This window comes from Polypterus senegalus, chromosome 1, assembly GCF_016835505.1.
Source record: "Polypterus senegalus isolate Bchr_013 chromosome 1, ASM1683550v1, whole genome shotgun sequence".
In the NCBI taxonomy this organism is placed as follows: domain Eukaryota; kingdom Metazoa; phylum Chordata; class Cladistia; order Polypteriformes; family Polypteridae; genus Polypterus; species Polypterus senegalus.
Genome location: NC_053154.1, coordinates 79,238,926 through 79,256,676, shown reverse-complemented (window position 1 = coordinate 79,256,676; position 17,751 = coordinate 79,238,926). Strand labels below are relative to the sequence as shown.

The 17,751-nt window shown below is 42.6% G+C and overlaps 1 protein-coding gene across 2 annotated transcripts in view; it reads right to left on the bottom strand.

The window, feature by feature from the left end:
• LOC120517991 (membrane-spanning 4-domains subfamily A member 4D-like) overlaps positions 1-13,811 on the bottom strand; it is a 35,091-nt gene extending 21,280 nt beyond the window's left edge. For both annotated transcript variants that reach the window (XM_039740539.1, XM_039740547.1), the window contains exons 1-3: positions 13,742-13,811; positions 13,437-13,522; positions 2,991-3,171 (exon numbers count right to left, since the gene is read on the bottom strand). In XM_039740539.1, the coding sequence (XP_039596473.1) occupies positions 2,991-3,152 (162 nt within the window). In that variant the 5' untranslated portion in view covers positions 3,153-3,171; positions 13,437-13,522; positions 13,742-13,811. The remainder of the gene's footprint in view (positions 1-2,990; positions 3,172-13,436; positions 13,523-13,741) is intronic.
• Positions 13,812-17,751: the final 3,940 nt, after the last annotated feature.

The window sequence follows — 17,751 nt, the reverse complement described above, 5'->3', positions numbered from 1 at the left end:
GGAAGCACTTTAAGACAGAAAATTTTTTATCTGTTGTACCTCTACATAATAGCCACATTCTTCCACCATCTCAAACATATACTGTATTCAATGTCTGGAAAACGTCCTGGATTAAAACACTTAGAGACTTGTACATGGATAATGTCTTTACATCCTATGATCAGATACTCTTCAAATACAACTTCTCCTCCACTACTTTCAAGCTAGAAACTTTGTTAAACAGAACCTGCACAATTTTCCTCACCTTCCTCCTTATTCTATTCCAGAATAATTAATTATCAGTTTTAAAGACACAGATAGAATCTCTACGAGTTATAAAAATATTTTAAAGTCTCTTCCTTTCAAAGACCCTAGAGTACATTGAGGAAAGGATCTGTCATTTGATATTTCAGAAAAGGAGTAGAAGGCAGCCATGCACATAATACACTTGAGCTCTATCTTTTATCAAGCACATTTATCTCTGTTAAAATTGTTCAAAATGTTTCCAGGGCAAGATTCAACACATGAATGTTGCAATCTAACTCCAGTCTCACTGGGCCATATGTTTTGCATGCCCATGAGACAGCCTTGACATCACAATCACACCTTACCTATAACAGCTGTGTTTGGTGTACTCCCAGATGGCCTTAAAGTGGAGAAGGACAAACAAACTGTAATTTCCTTTATTACACTAGTGGCATGTAGACTTATCTTGCTCAACTGGAAGAATCCCTCCCCACCATTCTTTTAAGTCTGTAGGTAACCAATATTCTATACTAGTTGAAATTGGAAAAAATCAAATTTGCACTTAGAGAATCTGTTCAAAACATTTTTTTAAATATGTCAGGATCTAATCAATAACATTTTAGAATAAGCTTCCATTTCGAGGAAAAAAATACCCTTATTTTCTTGTTCCTTTTATAGAGTAGCTTTGGTTGCTGGCTCCTCTCTCATTCTCTTGGGTGGGGGTTGAATTTTGTTTTGATTTGTTAAATGTGTCTTGACTGTATGGAATGTTATGTTTCTAACTATTAGGAAAGACTGCAAAATTAGAAATATTCATTAGAAATATTCATATTCATAGACAAAAGATGAATTGGCAGCACTTTTTAAGATTACTTAGATTATACTGTAAAACAAAATTATTGGTAGAAATAATTTATACTTGAGTTACAGTGCCGATGTTTATATATATATATATATATACACTATATATATGTGTGCATACACACAGTCATATGAAAAAGTTTGGGAAGCCATCTTAATTCTTTAGATTTGTGTTTATCATTGGCTGAGCTTTCAAAGTAGCAAATTCTTTTTAATATATGACATGCCATTTGGAAACAGTAGTATTTCAGCAGTGACATTAAGTTTATTGGATTAACAGAAAATATGCAATATGCATCATAACAAAATTAGATGCATAAATTTGGACACCCTAACAGAGTTATATCATCAGTACTTAGTTGAGCCTCCTTTTGCAAACATAACAGCCTCTAAACACCTCCTATAGCCTTTGATGAGTGTCAGGTTTCTGGATGGAGGTATTTTTCACCATTCTTCCATACAAAATCTCTCCAGTTCAGTTAAATTTGATCGTTGCCGAGCATGGACAGCCTGCTTCAAATCATCCCATAGATTTTCGATGATATTCAAGTCAGGGGACTGTGACGGCCATTCCAGAACATTGTACTTCTCCCTCGGCATGAATGCCTTTGTAGATTTTGAACTGTGTTTTGGGTCATTGTCTTGCTGGAATATCCAACCCCTGCGTAACTTCAACTTTGTGACTGATGCTTGAACATTATCTTGAAGAATTTGTTGATATTGGGTTGAATTCATCTGACCCTCGACTTTAACAAGGGCCCCAGTTCCTGAACTAGCCACACAGCCCCACAGCATGATGGAACTTCCACCAAATTTGACAGTAGGTAGCAGGTGTTTTTCTTGGAATGCGGTGTTCTTTTTCCACCATGCAAAAGTGCTTTTTGTTATGAACAAATAACTCAATTTTTGTCTAATTAGTCCAAAGCACTTTGTTCCAGAATGAATCTGGCTTGTCTAAATGAGCATTTGCATACAACAAGTGACTCTGTTTGTGGCGTGAGTGCAGAAAGGGCTTCTTTCTCATCACCCTGCCATACAGATGTTCTTTGTGCAAATTGCACTGAATTGTAGAACGATGTACAGATACACCATCTGCAGCAAGATGTTCTTGCAGGTCTTTGGAGGTGATCTGTGGGTTGTTTGTAACCATTCTCACAATCCTGCGCATATGCCGCTCCTGTATTTCTCTTGGCCTGCCAGACCTGGGTTTAACAGCAACTGTGCCTGTGGCCTTCCATTTCCTGATTACATTCCTTACAATTGAAACTGACAGCTTAAACCTCTGAGATAGCTTTTTGTAGCCTTACCCTAAACCATGATACTGAACAATCTCTGTTTTCAGGTCTTTTGAGAGTTGCTTTGAGGATCCCATGCTGTCACTCTTCAGAGGAGAGTCAAAGGGAAGCACAACTTGCAACTGACCACCTTAAATACCTTTTCTCATGATTGGACACACCTGTCTATGAAGTGCAAGGCTTAACGAGCTCATCCAACCAATTTGCTGCTGCAAGTAATCAGTATTGAGCAGTTGCATGCATTCAAATCAGCAACATCACAAGGTGGACCCACATTTTTGCACAGTCAGTTTTTCACATTTGATTTAATTTCATACAACTAAATACTGCTTCACTAAAAATCTTTGTTCAGAAAACACCCCAGTACTCAGATGTTCCTAGGAAATAAAAGACAAACCACTGTTATCTTTTTGGTTGAAAGTAGAGTCAATTATTATGCAGGCTGAGAGGTTCCCAAAGTTTTTCATATGACTGTACTTCCTTTACAAAGCCAGATTTTAAATATTTAGATCTTATGATTTTACATGGGTATCACACAGAATTTCTGTTATGTTAAAACAAGACAGGTCTTCAGTCTTAAACAAAGGTCATAATTTTAAACAGACTTACCCCCAATGCCTTTGGTTCACCTTTGAGAAACCATTGTAATTGTTGTGACATCATGTCAAAGTTACTTCCTTTTGTAATAGCATTAGCGCGGTCAGTATTATTCTGGGGGGTCACTTGGGTGATGACAAACATTCCATTAGCCGGGGTGCATGATGGAATCATTTTCTTTAGTTGCTAATGGCTAAAAGAAACAAAACAACACAAGTTTATTGAAAAGAAAAATTATCTGACACTGTTTATAAGTATATTTCGGTCTGGTGCAGGTTTATTGTAGACACTCTTCTTCATGCCTTTTTCTCAAAATCACATACTGTATATTATGTTTCTTTAAAATGGAAGAGTAAATGTGAGTGTGTATCCTTTTATGAATTGTTGTCCCATCTACATAAGGTTCTGGGCTTGTGGCCAATGCTGTCAGGATAGGTGTTTTTCCACAGTCTTGTGATGGTCTATATGGGTTAAGAATATTGGTATGAAATGTTTTGCCTCTTTATTTAAAATAAGTTTTACTATTATCTGCTAATGTTTCTAAATTGGAAAAAGTTATTAAAAAAATCAGTCAAAAAAAGAAATCATGATTAAATACTTTTATATTGTTCATATTAAAATATTATATGCCATTTAAAAATTCTTAATGCTATTCAATGCATTGTGCTATTATATTATATATACTGTATATACACTACATTGTGCTACTCTGGACAGTGTCATGTGATACCCATTGTGATTAGTTTTCTGCTAAGCAAAAAGAAGTACAGGTTTAATAAAAAAATGTATAGTAATTGAATTCATTGATAGGCTTGCATTTGTGACAGTTTTATTTCCATACCTTTAAACTGGACAGTGACAAGGCAGCTGATGCTATTTCTGCAAAGCTCAAGAGTGCTTCATTCAGCTCTCTGCTGCATTGCTGTTTGTGAATACAAAGGATTTTCCCACATGCCCAAGATGTGCAGGTTAAAGCAAACAGATAACTCAAAGGCTCCTCCTTGAACCGTCACCTTATCGTGGTGGAGGGGTTTGCGTGTCCCAATGATCCTAGGAGCTATGTTGTCCGGGGCTTTATGCCCCTGGTAGGGCCACCCAAGGCAAACTGGTCCTAGGTGAGGGATGAGACAAAGAGCGGTTCAACAAACCTCCGATGAAGAGCAAAAACTTTGGACGATGTTTTCCCTTGCCCGGACGCGGGTCACCGGGGCCCCCCTCTGGAGCCAGGCCTGGAGGTGGGGCTCGATGGCGAGTGCCTGGTGGCCGGGCCTGCACCCATGGGGCTCGGCCGGGCACAGCCCAAAGAGGTAACGTGGGTCCTCCTCCCCATGGGCTCACCACCTATGGGAGGGGCCAAGGAGGTTGGGTGCAGTGTGAGTTGGGTGGTGGCGAAGGCGGGTTGGCGGTGCAGTCTTGGGACGTGGAATGTCACCTCTCTACCACTCTGCTAGATATAGTTGCACAGCCCTGGAACCAATCTCCTTGAGAGGGGCTGAGGACTCTCTACCACTCTGGAGTTGCCCGGTGAGAGGCCGAGCAGGTGTGGGCATACTTATTGCCCCCCGACTTGGAGCCTGTGCATTGGGGTTTACCCCGTGGACGAGAGGGTGGCCTCCCTCCGCCTTCGGGTGGGGAAGGGTCCTGACTGTTGTTTTGTGTATGCGCGAACAGCAGTTTGGAGTATCCACCCTTTTGGAGTCTCTGAGGGGTTGCTAGAGGGCATACCTTCTGGGATTCCCTCGTTTTGCTGGGAGACTTCAATGCTCACGTGGGCAATGACAGTGAGACCTGGAAGGGCGTGATTGGGAGGAATGGCCCCCCCGATCTGAACCCGAGCGGTGTTTTGTTATTGGACTTCTGTGCTCGTCATGGATTGTCCATAACGAACACCATGTTCAAGCATAAGGGTGTTCATATGTGCAATTGGCACCAGGACACCCTAGGCCTCAGGTCGATGATCGACTTTGTGGTCGTGTCGCCGGACTTGCGCCATATGTCTTGGACACTCGGGTGAAGAGAGGGGCGAGCTGTCAACTGATCACCACCTGGTGGTGAGTTGGCGTCGATGGTGGGGAGAGATGACGGTCAGACCTGGTAGGCCCAAACGTGTTGTGAGGGTCTGCTGGGAACGGCTGGCAGAGTCCCCTGTCAGAAGTAGCTTCAACTCCCACCTCCGCAGAACTTCAACCACGCCCCGAGGGAGGTGGGGGACATTGAGTCCGAATGGGCCATGTTCCGTGCCTCTATTGTTGAGGCGGCTGACCGGAGCTGTGGCCGCAAGGTGGTCGGTGCCTGTCGTGGCGGCAATCCCAACCCGTTGGTGGACACCGGTGGTGAGGGATGCCGTCAAGCTGAAGAAGGAGTCCTATAGGACTTTTTTGTCCTGTGGGTCTCTGGAGGCAGCTGATAGGTACCGCAGGCCAAGCGAACGCTGCTTCGTTGTTGCTGAGGCAAAACTCGGGCATGGGAGGAGTTTGAGAGGCCATGGAGAACGACTTTCGGACGGCTTCGAGGAGATTCTGGTCCACCGTCCGCGCCTCAGGAGGGGAAGCAGTGCAGTGTCAACACCGTGATATGGTGGGGGAGTACTTCAAGACCTCCTCAATCCCACTAACATGCCTTCCAATGAGGAAGCAGAGCCTGGGGACTCTGAGGTGGGCTCTCCCATCTCTGGGACTGAAGTCACCGAGGTGGTCAAAAACTCCTTGGTGGCAGGGCCCCGGGGTGGATGAGATACCGAGTTCCTTAAGGCTCTGGATGTTGTAGGACTGTCTTGGTTGACACGCCTCTGCAACATCGCATGGACATCGGGACAGTGCCTCTGGATTGGCAGACGGGGTGGTGGTCCCCTCTTTAAAAGGGGACCGGAGGGTGTGTTCCAACTATAGAGGGATCACACTCCTCAGCCTCCCTGGAAAAGTCTATTCGGGGTTCTGGAGAGGAGGGTCCGTCGGATAGTCGAACCTCGGATTCAGGAGGAACAGTGTGGTTTTCGCCCTGGTCGCGAACAGTGGACCAGCTCTTCACCCTTAGCAGAGTCCTGGAGGGTGCATGGGAGTTTGCCCGACCGGTCTACATGTGTTTTGTGGACTTGGAAAAGGCATTCGACCGTGTCCCTCGGGAATCCTGTGGGGGTGCTCGGGAGTATGGGGTACCGGACCCCTGATAAGAGCTGTTCGGTCTCTGTACAACCGTGTCAGAGCTTGGTCCGCATTGCCGGCAGTAAGTCGAGCCCGTTTCCAGTGAGAGTTGGACTCGCCAGGGCTGCCCTTTGTCACCGATTCTGTTCATAACTTTTATGGACAGAATTTCTAGGCGCAGCCAGGGTGTTGAAGGGGTCCGGTTTGGTGGACTCAGGATTGGGTCACTGCTTTTGCAGATGATGTTGTCCTGTTTGCTTCATCAGGCCGTGATCTTCAGCTCTCTGGATCGGTTCGCAGCTGAGTGTGAAGCGGCTGGGATGAGAATCAGCACCTCCAAATCCGAGAGCATGGTCCTCAGCCGAAAAGGGTGGAGTGCCCTCTCAGGGTTGGGGGAGAGATCCTGCCCCAAGTGGAGGAGTTCAAGTATCTCGGGGTCTTGTTCACGAGTGAGGGAAGAATGGAGCGTGAGATCGACAGGTGGATCGGTGCGGCATCCGCAGTGATGCGGCTCTGCATCGGTCTGTCGTGGTGAAAAAGGAGCTGAGCCGTAAGGCAAAGCTCTCAATTTACCAGTCGATCTACGCTCCTACCCTCACCTATGGTTATGAGCTATGGGTAGTGACCGAAAGAACGAGATCGCGAATACAAGCGGCTGAAATGAGTTTCCTCCGCAGGGTGTCTGGGCTTTCCCTTAAAGATAGGGTGAGAAGCTCAGTCATCCGGGAGGGGCTCAGAGTAGAGCCGCTGCTCCTCCGCATCGAGAGGAGTCAGATGAGGTGGCTCGGGCATCTGATCAGGATGCCTCCTGGACGCCTCCCTGGTGAGGTGTTCCGGGCACGCCCAACCGGGAGGAGGCCCCGGGAAGACCCAGGACACGCTGGAGGGACTATGTCTCCCGGCTGGCCTAGGAACGCCTTGGGATTCTCCCGGAAGAACTGGAAGAAGTGGCCGGGAGAGGGAAGTCTGGTCCTCTCTGCTTAAGCTGCTGCCCCCGCGACCCGACCTCGGATAAGCGGAAGAGGATGGATGGATAACTCAAAGGTCTGGTGTCTGCCAATGGACATATACTCTTTGATGGTCTGTTGCTTATCAAAGGCTGCCTCTCACCTTACCTCTCACCGTGGGCCCAATGCTTCTTGAATAGGCAAAAACTGCTCACAATGCTCTAAGTAACCAACAGTTTCAGAAAATGGATATTTGACTATTCGGTACTTTTAGCTAGAAACATACAACATGCAGTCTCTTGTCTTTATGTAAATTAATTCATGATTTTCTTTTAGACAATTTATTGTAGGTCCTTACTATAATACATTCCTAACAGGACTGGACATAAATTAACTGCAGCTATTTCAAGAAGTTAAAGGAAGTTTAAACACATCCCACAACATTGATTACCTGTGTCAGTTAAAGATTATTTTAAAATATTCTTACTGTTCTGGCACCACTAGATATGTTCTGTTTGGCTAACTCTGGTAATTTTAATATGTAAATCTTAATGCTTATGCTGCTACTGCTGCAGGAAACAGGAAGCCCATCTGACAGGAAGTAGGAAGTGAGTGCAGCTGCAGTAGCCATGGTGCCTTTTGTTATCACAGTGTTTGTTCTCTCAAACAATCCTTAGCCATCCTGCTTAGTTAGCTCCTGTGAAGGCATTCCCTGCAAGTTATCGCCTTTTTCTAGTTCTATACCTTTTATTTAAGTAAGTTCGGTCAGGGAATGTTAAAGTAAATGTCATATCTCAACATGTAATTTCTAAGCTTTCAGCTGTTAAGCTCTTAGTTATAAATGCTGCTGTACTTACCTTAAATTTGTATATGACTATTATACAAGTACTTATTACTGTTTTGTTTGTATTTTATGTGATTAAACATTCTCAACATCACTTTGTGGTTCTGGGAATTATTGCATAAAAGTGTTTAGCTTGGTGGATAATTGAACATCAGATTCAGTGAGGCCAGTTTACTGAATAATGTTTCCACTCCTTATATTTTAGAAGGCCTGACCCCTTATATTCCCATGTCATAATATTCGATCCTCCAATGCTCATTTGCATTTTATTTTAAAGAGGTTAGGCGGTCTTGTGCTGTTAAACACCAAAAATTTGAAATGCTTTACCAAAAGAGATACACCAGGCTAATATCATGGAAGACTTCTAAAAAGGCTCCTAAATTTTTTTTAAAGTTGTCTAAGTTATAATATGTATTGCAATATCAAGCACTTCATGCATTTGCAATCATTACTAAGCTTTGCTATTATTTTTACTTTTCCAGTTTAAGACAACACTTTCATCTGATTAACGTACTCTGTGGCCTAATGTGAAATTGAAAGGAATGTAGACATGCCAGTCATTTAGGACATTGCGTCATAACAGTAATGAACTACATTAGCACATCTATTTTGGTAGAATGCCCGAGGGCTGGGTGAATCTTTGGCCTTGGAACCCGTGAAACTTTATTTTCACCAGCATCCCACCAGATTACTGCTTGACACCCAGCATAAGAAGACTGTAGATTTACATGCATAGCTAGGTTTTGGGGGGAAGCAGAAAAATGCCTTGTTTACATTCATAAACAAATTTTTGATTAAATATTTTCTATAGTGATTCTATAGTGATTCATACATTTTGCTAATAGTGTGTACTATGTGAGTTAAGTTGCATTCCTTTTATTAAGCATGTGTAAACTTCCTGCATTTAAATTCTGTAATACAGTACGAAATTTCTGATTTTTTGACATTATAACAGCTTAAAGTTACAGTTACAAAGAGTTGTTTTAATGCCAGCAATGCTCATTTAGCTACCTAGGCCAACAAACTGTTTTCCATACAGTCTGTGTCATATGTGGCTGCTGGCTTGAGGCACAATGCCTAATACAAATGCGTGATAAAAAGATATATATATATATATATATATATATATATATATATATATATATATATATATATATATATATATATATATATATATAATATTCTGTACTATATTTTTGCAGCAATTTGTGAGGGGTGAATAAAGAGAAACTGAATTTAGTTTTATCCTGTTTGTTATTCTTTTGAGTGTTGACTCCCACAGCACCCATGCTAGCATCCATTGCCAGTTGATCACACCATTTATATGCACAGAGACTCCTGTTTTTTTGTGAAGGACTGTGTTTTCGAGCGTCACATTAATTTGAAGGCTGCCATTTTCTCCTGCTTATTTTAAGCAGCTGTTCATGACTTACAAGCTACTAACATATATGCAGTATTCAGGATATTTAATCTATACTCGGATATATACTATCGCCCCTAGGGGCATAGCAGAGCCCCAAACCCCAGGCACAACTTCACACACACAAGTCCCAGGTTGAAATAAATATTTTTAATTTGACAAAATACTTTAAACATACTTGTGTGTGTTCTACAATGCAGTTCTTTATCTTTTTCTTTCTTCTTTATTTCTTCTCTACTTCTCCTAAGAGAGCTTTGCTCACTTCACTCCCAACTCTGACTACTATGGGGAGACAGGGCAGTTCCTTTTCAATCTAGACCTGGGAGTACTTCCAGTGCAGCGACACTGTCACCAAGAAGCACTCTGAGGTCAGGCAGAGATTCCCTAGGACAGGACAGCATCCCCCTGGTGGCGCAGAAGTATCCCAACAGAGCCGACATCTGGACTACAGCTCCCATGTTGCCCTGCAGGTGCACAAATGAGAGCTCTATCAGAGGGATGCGACCACACAGTGTACTAGGGGAACACTTCTCAGGGAACCCATCTCTAACTGTCAATTCATTGTGATGACCCACTGTCCATCTTCTGGAACCACAATTCACAATACAATACTTATTTTCAATATGAGGATTCAAAGGTTATTGTTTGGCTAATTTTGTAGCCCTATTGCAGATTTGTTTGTTCTGTAATAAAAGTCAATATTGAAACACAAGGGTGTCCTGACACACATTTTGGAAAGCACTAGGCTACACTCAACCCACAATGTTGTCTTATTAAGATATATCTGAAAAGTTAATTAGCTTAATTTTGGTGGTAACAAAACTGTACTATCTGTACTGACAGAATCAGGCCCATAGATAATTACTGTAGCAGTTAAGCTGGCTTGTCTGATCTTTGGTGAGGCTAAGTTCCTAAAGGTCAAGATATCAAACACACTACACTGTCCTTAAGCAGGAACAAGATCTTCAATGTGTGTAATACATAGATATGGTGTAAATCTGGTTTGTACATGCCAAGTGGAGCAGTCTCATTACCTCAGACTTACTTTGAAATGGAATTATTTGTATCTATTGTCAGGGTATTTAAATCTTTCTTAGGAAGTTTATGTATTCGGTGAGGATATTCTCCATTGTGCCAATAATATTCTTCTCTAATGATGATGCTGAGATCCATTTTATGCTCCTTGAAGCTGGTAGAACAACATTGTTATGAAAAGTATGCATTCTCTTTTTAATTCACTTGATTGCCATGGTTTATGACTTTAATGACAACTTTGAAAAGTCATTATAAATATTATTTCATTCTTTAAGTTAAGCAGAAAACTGGAACATCTGGATTTACCAGCAATTATAGGCATTTCAAAAGTATTTTAATATTTGTGCAAAAGCTGCCAGCATTGTTCTGTCTCACATGTCACTCATTTATAAAAAATTAATAACAAAAACATTTTTGGCAACTGTGTTATGCAGGCACTACACGGTTTTAAACAATGTGCCAGGTATAAATGAGGACATTACTTTAGTCCATGAACTAATTTTCTAAATCTGCTTAGTCTTTTTATTATTATTAATTTTATTGTAATCATTCCATACAAATAGATCAATAATTTTTTTGGGAAATTTTATTAAACAAATAGATCAATTTTTACAAAAAATGGGATTAAAAAAAAAATCACCCCCCACCCCTGAGTGAGAGAGAGAGAGCATGGCCAACGGAGTAAAACTTAAAGCTTGTAAATATACCTAAATTGATAAGTTTAATAGGGCAATAGAGATGAATGGAGAAGAAAAAGAAAAACGGAAATAATTGTTTCCTTTGTGCTTTAAGAGCTTATTCTAAAATATTATTGATTAAGTCCTGCCAGGTTTTGAAAAGGTTCTGTACAGATCTTCTAACTGAGTATTAGATTTTTTCCAATTTTAAATAGTCTAAAACATCGGTTTCCCACTGACTTAAAAGACGAGAGTTAGGATTCTTTCAGTTTAGCAAAATAAGTCTGTGTGCCAAAATAGTAGTAAATGCAATCACAGTTTGTTTGTCCTTCTCCGCTTTAAGCCCATCTGGAAGAACCCCAAACACAGCTGTTAATGGGTTAGGAGGGATTGTGAGTCCAAGGCTGTCTGAAAGGTAATTAAAAATTTGGTCCAAAATGATGTTAGTTTGGTGCAGGCCCAAAACATGTGACCCAGTGAGGCAGGGACTTGATTGCAGCGTTTGCAGGTTGGATCATGCCCTGGAAACATTTTGGACAGTTTTAGGTGAGACAGATGTGCTCGATATATAATTTTGAGTTGAATAATTGTATGCTTTGCACATATGGAGCTCGAGTGAAGTCTCTGCATTGTTACTTTCCACTCCTTTTCTGATACATTAATTAAGAGATCTTTTTCCCATTGTCCTCTTGGATCTTTGAAAGTGAGGGACTGTAAAATAATTTTATATATTTTAGAGATGGTGTCTAAGTCCTCGAAATTGAGCAATATTTTTTCCGGCATGGAGGAGGGTGCAAGATGAGGAAAATCGGGCAGGTTCTGTTTAACAAAGTTCCTAATTTGAAGATAGTGATAGAAATGTGTAGCTGGAAAGTTACATTTGTAATGTAACTGTTCATAGGATGCAAATATGTTGTCTATATAAAGATCTCTAAGCAATTTAATCCCAAATCTTTTCCAGATATTAAAAACTGCATATGTTTGAGAGGGTTGAAAGAGGTGGTTCTCTTGCAGAGGTGCCACAGATAAAAGCTTCTCCATCTTAAAATGCTTTCTACATTGGTTCCATATTCTGAGTGAATGAAGCACAAAAAATCTGCTTAGTCTAAAAGTACAGCCTTGAATTAGGGGATGATATCATAACAAGACAGCGTTGGGCTGAAGACAGGGCCTACTCCTTCTATAGATACTAACATTGCATCAACTAATGTCGCATACGTGTTTCTATAATTTGGAGATAAAACCTGATTAAAAGCTACACACACACACACAGAGGAATGATGTGTAAAATTCACATAGTGATTAGACAAATATTTGAAGTATCTTGTACCTGTAAAGCTGTAGAGGTAATCATTAAGTCACCAAGTGACTAAAATGGTATGAGTTCAAAAATACTGTATAATAATAATAATAATAATAATAATAATAAAAGGATTTATCATTAAGCTTGGCTGGTTTTGTTCACTACATTACATAACTGCATTTTAAAACAACAATATTCCTATTTTGCTAGACTTTGATTAGTACTGTACTTTGGCTTTAAACACGTTTCAATGATTGGTAATCACATATTTCATAAAAGACTGATTTGTCATCATAATTTTTATTATTATCCTTTATAAGTATATTAATATTATCCTTTTTATTTGTCAATATAATTATTCTGATTTTGTCAAACATATGCATTCATCATTTTATAATAATTTAATAAACTGTAACATTGAAGTGAATAGTTGTTTTTTTTTTTAATACAGGCACCTCTAAAGTGATTACATGAGTGAAAATACTTTTTTTTCTGTTATAATGACAGCACTCCTGTGTTTTTACTATTTTAATTTAACAAATATATAGTAAGTGAAAACTGAAAAACGTGTTGTTAAGTCAAGAAATCTAAGCAATTCATAAAGCATGGGTCGACTGAAGAATGAGGAGAAAATTGTTTAAAAGTAGGCTTATTGACCTGGTGAATAATCCTGCATTATTAGGTGCATATGAATTTTTTAATCATTGTTTTACTAAGCAGTGTAGGGAAAAAAATCGTTTAAACATGCAATTTACCGCCGCCGTAATAAACATTCTTTTTGAGGCTTTTAAATACATCTAATACTTGTTATGTATCAATAATAACAACTTTCTTTCTTTCTTAAAAATGTTTCTCAGTCGGAAGTTCAGAGTTAACCTAATAAACCATTCTTTAGCTCTGGGGGATTACCGAAGACACGATAAGGAGACCTGGCTTAAATGTGACGAACAGCAACCGGGAAACGCCAATATAGTCAGTTCATCATTTTCTAAACCGCATCATTCTTAGTATAGTCGCGGGGCTTCTGGAGTCAATTCCAATTAGTACAGGGCGCAAGGCTGAACAAAAAATATAGAATTTAGGCCTACTTACCTCTAATGAAAATAAGGTGGAATCACAGAGACTCCTCTGTGCAGATAATTTGCGCTCGACTCCTTCTAGACTTCTCAATTTTCTTTCTGCAATCGAAGAAACATGATAAGAATGAGGAAGCGGGTGCCAGCCCGAAAGTTTAATACTATGTGATAAAGACGATGTACAATGGAACGAAAAATTAACGATAAACAGATGGTGATTGTTATTGTTGCGCTTTTGAGAAAGAAAGAAAGAAAGAAAGAAAGAAAGAAAGAAAGAAAGAAAAGAAAGAAACTTGATCATAAGGAAAAGATGTGTATTACTTGTTAAACCGGTAGCATAAGAAGACTGCAGTTTCAGGATCAGCATTGCCAGTTTAGGAGTTGATGCTAGGTGCACTATAGGAAGTGGCTAATGGTAGCTCTTTGACAGCTCAGTGGGGGATTTGGGGAGGGCTAGCACACGAAACATATGCATTATAAAGAGTCCTAACCGTGCTGCTATATTTACATATTATCTCAAGTCACATATAAATTACTTCTATTATAAAGTTATATTATAACCTCAATCTCACTTACATTAACGCATTTAAAAGTCTGAAATGATGAAAAATGCACAAGTTCTGTTAACGATATTGAAATGACAGAAAATCTTTTTTATGCTTATTGTACTTGAGACAAAATACAGACTTTCTTATTTTCAATCAAGTTAGAATATGTATGAATGGCGTAATGTGTTCTTGAACTGGGTTAATTGTTTTGAAATGCAGTCCATTCCTGATGTGTGTGGTGTGTGTTTGCTGAATTAGGCTCCAGCTTCCTCACATCCATGCTTTGGATAAGTGGGTTTATGAACTGGATGAATTGACGGAAAGCTGGAAAATTTGTTCATCTTTATTTGCTTAATTTTTGTTTTGTAGATATTTCGTCATGAGGTGTGTAGCGGAGGTTTACTCGGACCACCTCCGCTGTTGTCGCGGGTATACAGACAGCAAAATCGCTATACTTTTTGGGCATAAATAGCTGCTTGTGGATCTGTTTGTCGACAGGAGTGACAATAGGACCTGTTAAAGAGGAAAATACGGTATACAAAATATTTAGGTTGAAGTGACATCACTCAAGCTAAATTTGAACCATGACACTAATCCCTAATTTATGTAGGTATGTTTCTCTATTTTAACATGCAAGAAAAAAAAACAACTATTGAGGAATACACCCAGGCCCCACTGAACCCTATTAAACTTGGCCTATTAACTTAGTGCTGACAATTGTATACATTTTTATAATGAAAATCCTGACTCAAGTGAAAGGGCAATAGAAAACAAGAATGTATGGCTTAAACAGGACAATTATCCTGACCACATAATTTGTGCAGCTTTAACTGCACTTTTAATTCAAATTCCTGTAAAATTTAAGCATCATTTCATTGTCAGTAGAGGCCATACAAGGTGATTTTTTAAATGAGCCTAGTGACTAACCAGTACTGCCTTGCAAATAGAAACATTCTGAATTCCAGCTCAAAATATATCTCTATGTGTGTTGGTTTTCTCAGTGTAGGCCAGTTGTTTTCTCATATCCCAAAGTTATTAAGTTTAGGTAGGTTGGCAGCTGTAAATTGTTCTAGCATGAGTGAGTATCGGTGAGTTTGCAGTGCGATAGATTAAATTGTGCTTTATGTTTTACGAGTGTCCAGAGTTGCTGAAATAGATACTGCCCAACACAGCTCTAAACTGGATAATGCTGGATTGAAAACATATTGTGATGTTGCAGAGAAGTTGCTGCAAATAGATGGGGGCCAGATTGGAGAGCATGAGCAAGATGTAAAAAATACATCAGGCTGACTGGACCCCTCCTTGAACCGTCACCTTATCGTGGTGGAGGGGTTTGCGTGTCCCAATGATCCTAGGAGCTATGTTGTCCGGGGCTTTATGCCCCTGGTAGGGCCACCCAAGGCAAACTGGTCCTAGGTAAGGGATGAGACAAAGAGCGGTTCAATAAACCTCTAATGAAGAATAAAAACCTTGGGCGACGTTTTCCCTTGCCCGGACGCGGGTCACCGGGGCCCCCCTCTGGAGCCAGGCCTGGAGGTGGGGCTCGATGGCGAGCGCCTGGTGGCCGGGCCTGCACCCATGGGGCTCGGCCGGGCACAGCCCGAAGAGGTAACGTGGGTCCTCCTCCCCATGGGCTCACCACCTATGGGAGGGGCCAAGGAGGTTGGGTGCAGTGTGAGTTGGGTGGTGGCCGATGGCGAGGACCTTGGCGGTCTGATCCTTGGCTACAGAAACTGGCTCTTGGGACGTGGAATGTCACCTCTCTGAAAGGGAAGGAGCCTGAGCTAGTGCGCGAGGTCGAGAGGTTCCGGCTAGATATAGTCGGACTCACCTCGACGCACAGCTTGGACTCTGGAACCAATCTCCTTGAGAGGGGCTGGACTCTCTACCACTCTGGAGTTGCCCTTGGTGAGAGGTGCCGAGCAGGTGTGGGCATACTTATTGCCCCCGACTCGGAGCCTGTGCATTGGGGTTTACCCCGGTGGACGAGAGGGTGGCCTCCCTCCGCCGGGTGGGGAAGGGTCCTGACTGTTGTTTGTGCGTATGCACCAAACAGCAGTTTGGAGTATCCACCCTTTTTGGAGTCTCTGGAGGGGGTGCTAGAGGGCATACCTTCTGGGATTCCCTCGTTTTGCTGGGAGACTTCAATGCTCACGTGGGCAATGACAGTGAGACCTGGAAGGGCGTGATTGGGAGGAATGGCCCCGATCTGAACCCGAGCGGTGTTTTGTTATTGGACTTCTGTGCTCGCCACGGATTGTCCATAACAACACCATGTTCAAGCATAAGGGTGTTCATATGTGCACTTGGCACCAGGACACCCTAGGCCTCAGGTCGATGATCGACTTTGTGGTCGTGTCGTCGGACTTGCGGCCATATGTCTTGGACACTCGGGTGAAGAGAGGGGCGGAGCTGTCAACTGATCACCACCTGGTGGTGAGTTGGCTTCGATGGTGGGGGAAGATGCCGGTCAGACCTGGTAGGCCCAAACGTGTTGTGAGGGTCTGCTGGGAACGGCTGGCAGAGTCCCCTGTCAGAAGTAGCTTCAACTCCCACCTCCGCAGAACTTCAACCACGCCCCGAGGGAGGTGGGGACATTGAGTCCGAATGGGCCATGTTCCGCCTCTATTGTTGAGGCGGCTGACCGGAGCTGTGGCCGCAAGGTGGTCGGTGCCTGTCGTGGCGGCAATCCCCAACCCGTTGGTGGACACCGCGTGAGGGATGCCGTCAAGCTGAAGAAGGAGTCCTATAGGACTTTTTGTCCTGTGGGTCTCTGGAGGCAGCTGATAGGTACCGCAGGCCAAGCGAACGCGGCTTCGTTGTTGCTGAGGCAAAACTTCGGGCATGGGAGGAGTTTGGAGAGGCCATGGAGAACACTTTGGACGGCTTCGAGGAGATTCTGGTCCACCGTCCGCGCCTCAGGAGGGGAAGCAGTGCAGTGTCAACACCGTATATGGTGGGGATGGTGCGCTGCTGACCTCGACTCGGACGCTAGGGTCGGTGGGAGGAGTACTTCAAGACCTCCTCAATCCCACTAACATGCCTTCCATGAGGAAGCAGAGCCTGGGGACTCTGAGGTGGGCTCTCCCATCTCTGGGACTGAAGTCACCGAAGTGATCAAAAAACTCCTTGGTGGCAGGGCCCCGGGGTGGATGAGATACCGAGTTCCTTAAGGCTCTGGATGTTGTAGGACTGTCTTGGTTGACACGTCTCTGCAACATCGCATGGACATCGGGACAGTGCCTCTGGATTGGCAGACCGGGGTGGTGGTCCCCTCTTTAAAAGGGGACCGGAGGGTGTGTTCCAACTATAGAGGGATCACACTCCTCAGCCTCCCTGGAAAAGTCTATTCGGGGTTCTGGAGAGGAGGGTCCGTCGGATAGTGAACCTCGGATTCAGGAGGAACAGTGTGGTTTTAGCCCTGGTCGCGAACAGTGGACCAGCTCTTCACCCTTAGCAGAGTCCTGGAGGGTGCATGGGAGTTTGCCCGACCGGTCTACATGTGTTTTGTGGACTTGGAAAAGGCATTCGACCGTGTCCCTCGGGAATCCTGTGGGGGTGCTCGGGAGTATGGGGTACGGACCCCTGATAAGAGCTGTTCGGTCTCTGTACAACCGTGTCAGAGCTTGGTCCGCATTGCCGCAGTAAGTCGAGCCCGTTTCCAGTGAGAGTTGGACTCCGCCAGGGCTGCCCTTTGTCACCGATTCTGTTCATAACTTTTATGGACAGAATTTCTAGGCGCAGCCAGGGTGTTGAAGGGGTCCGGTTTGGTGGACTCAGGAT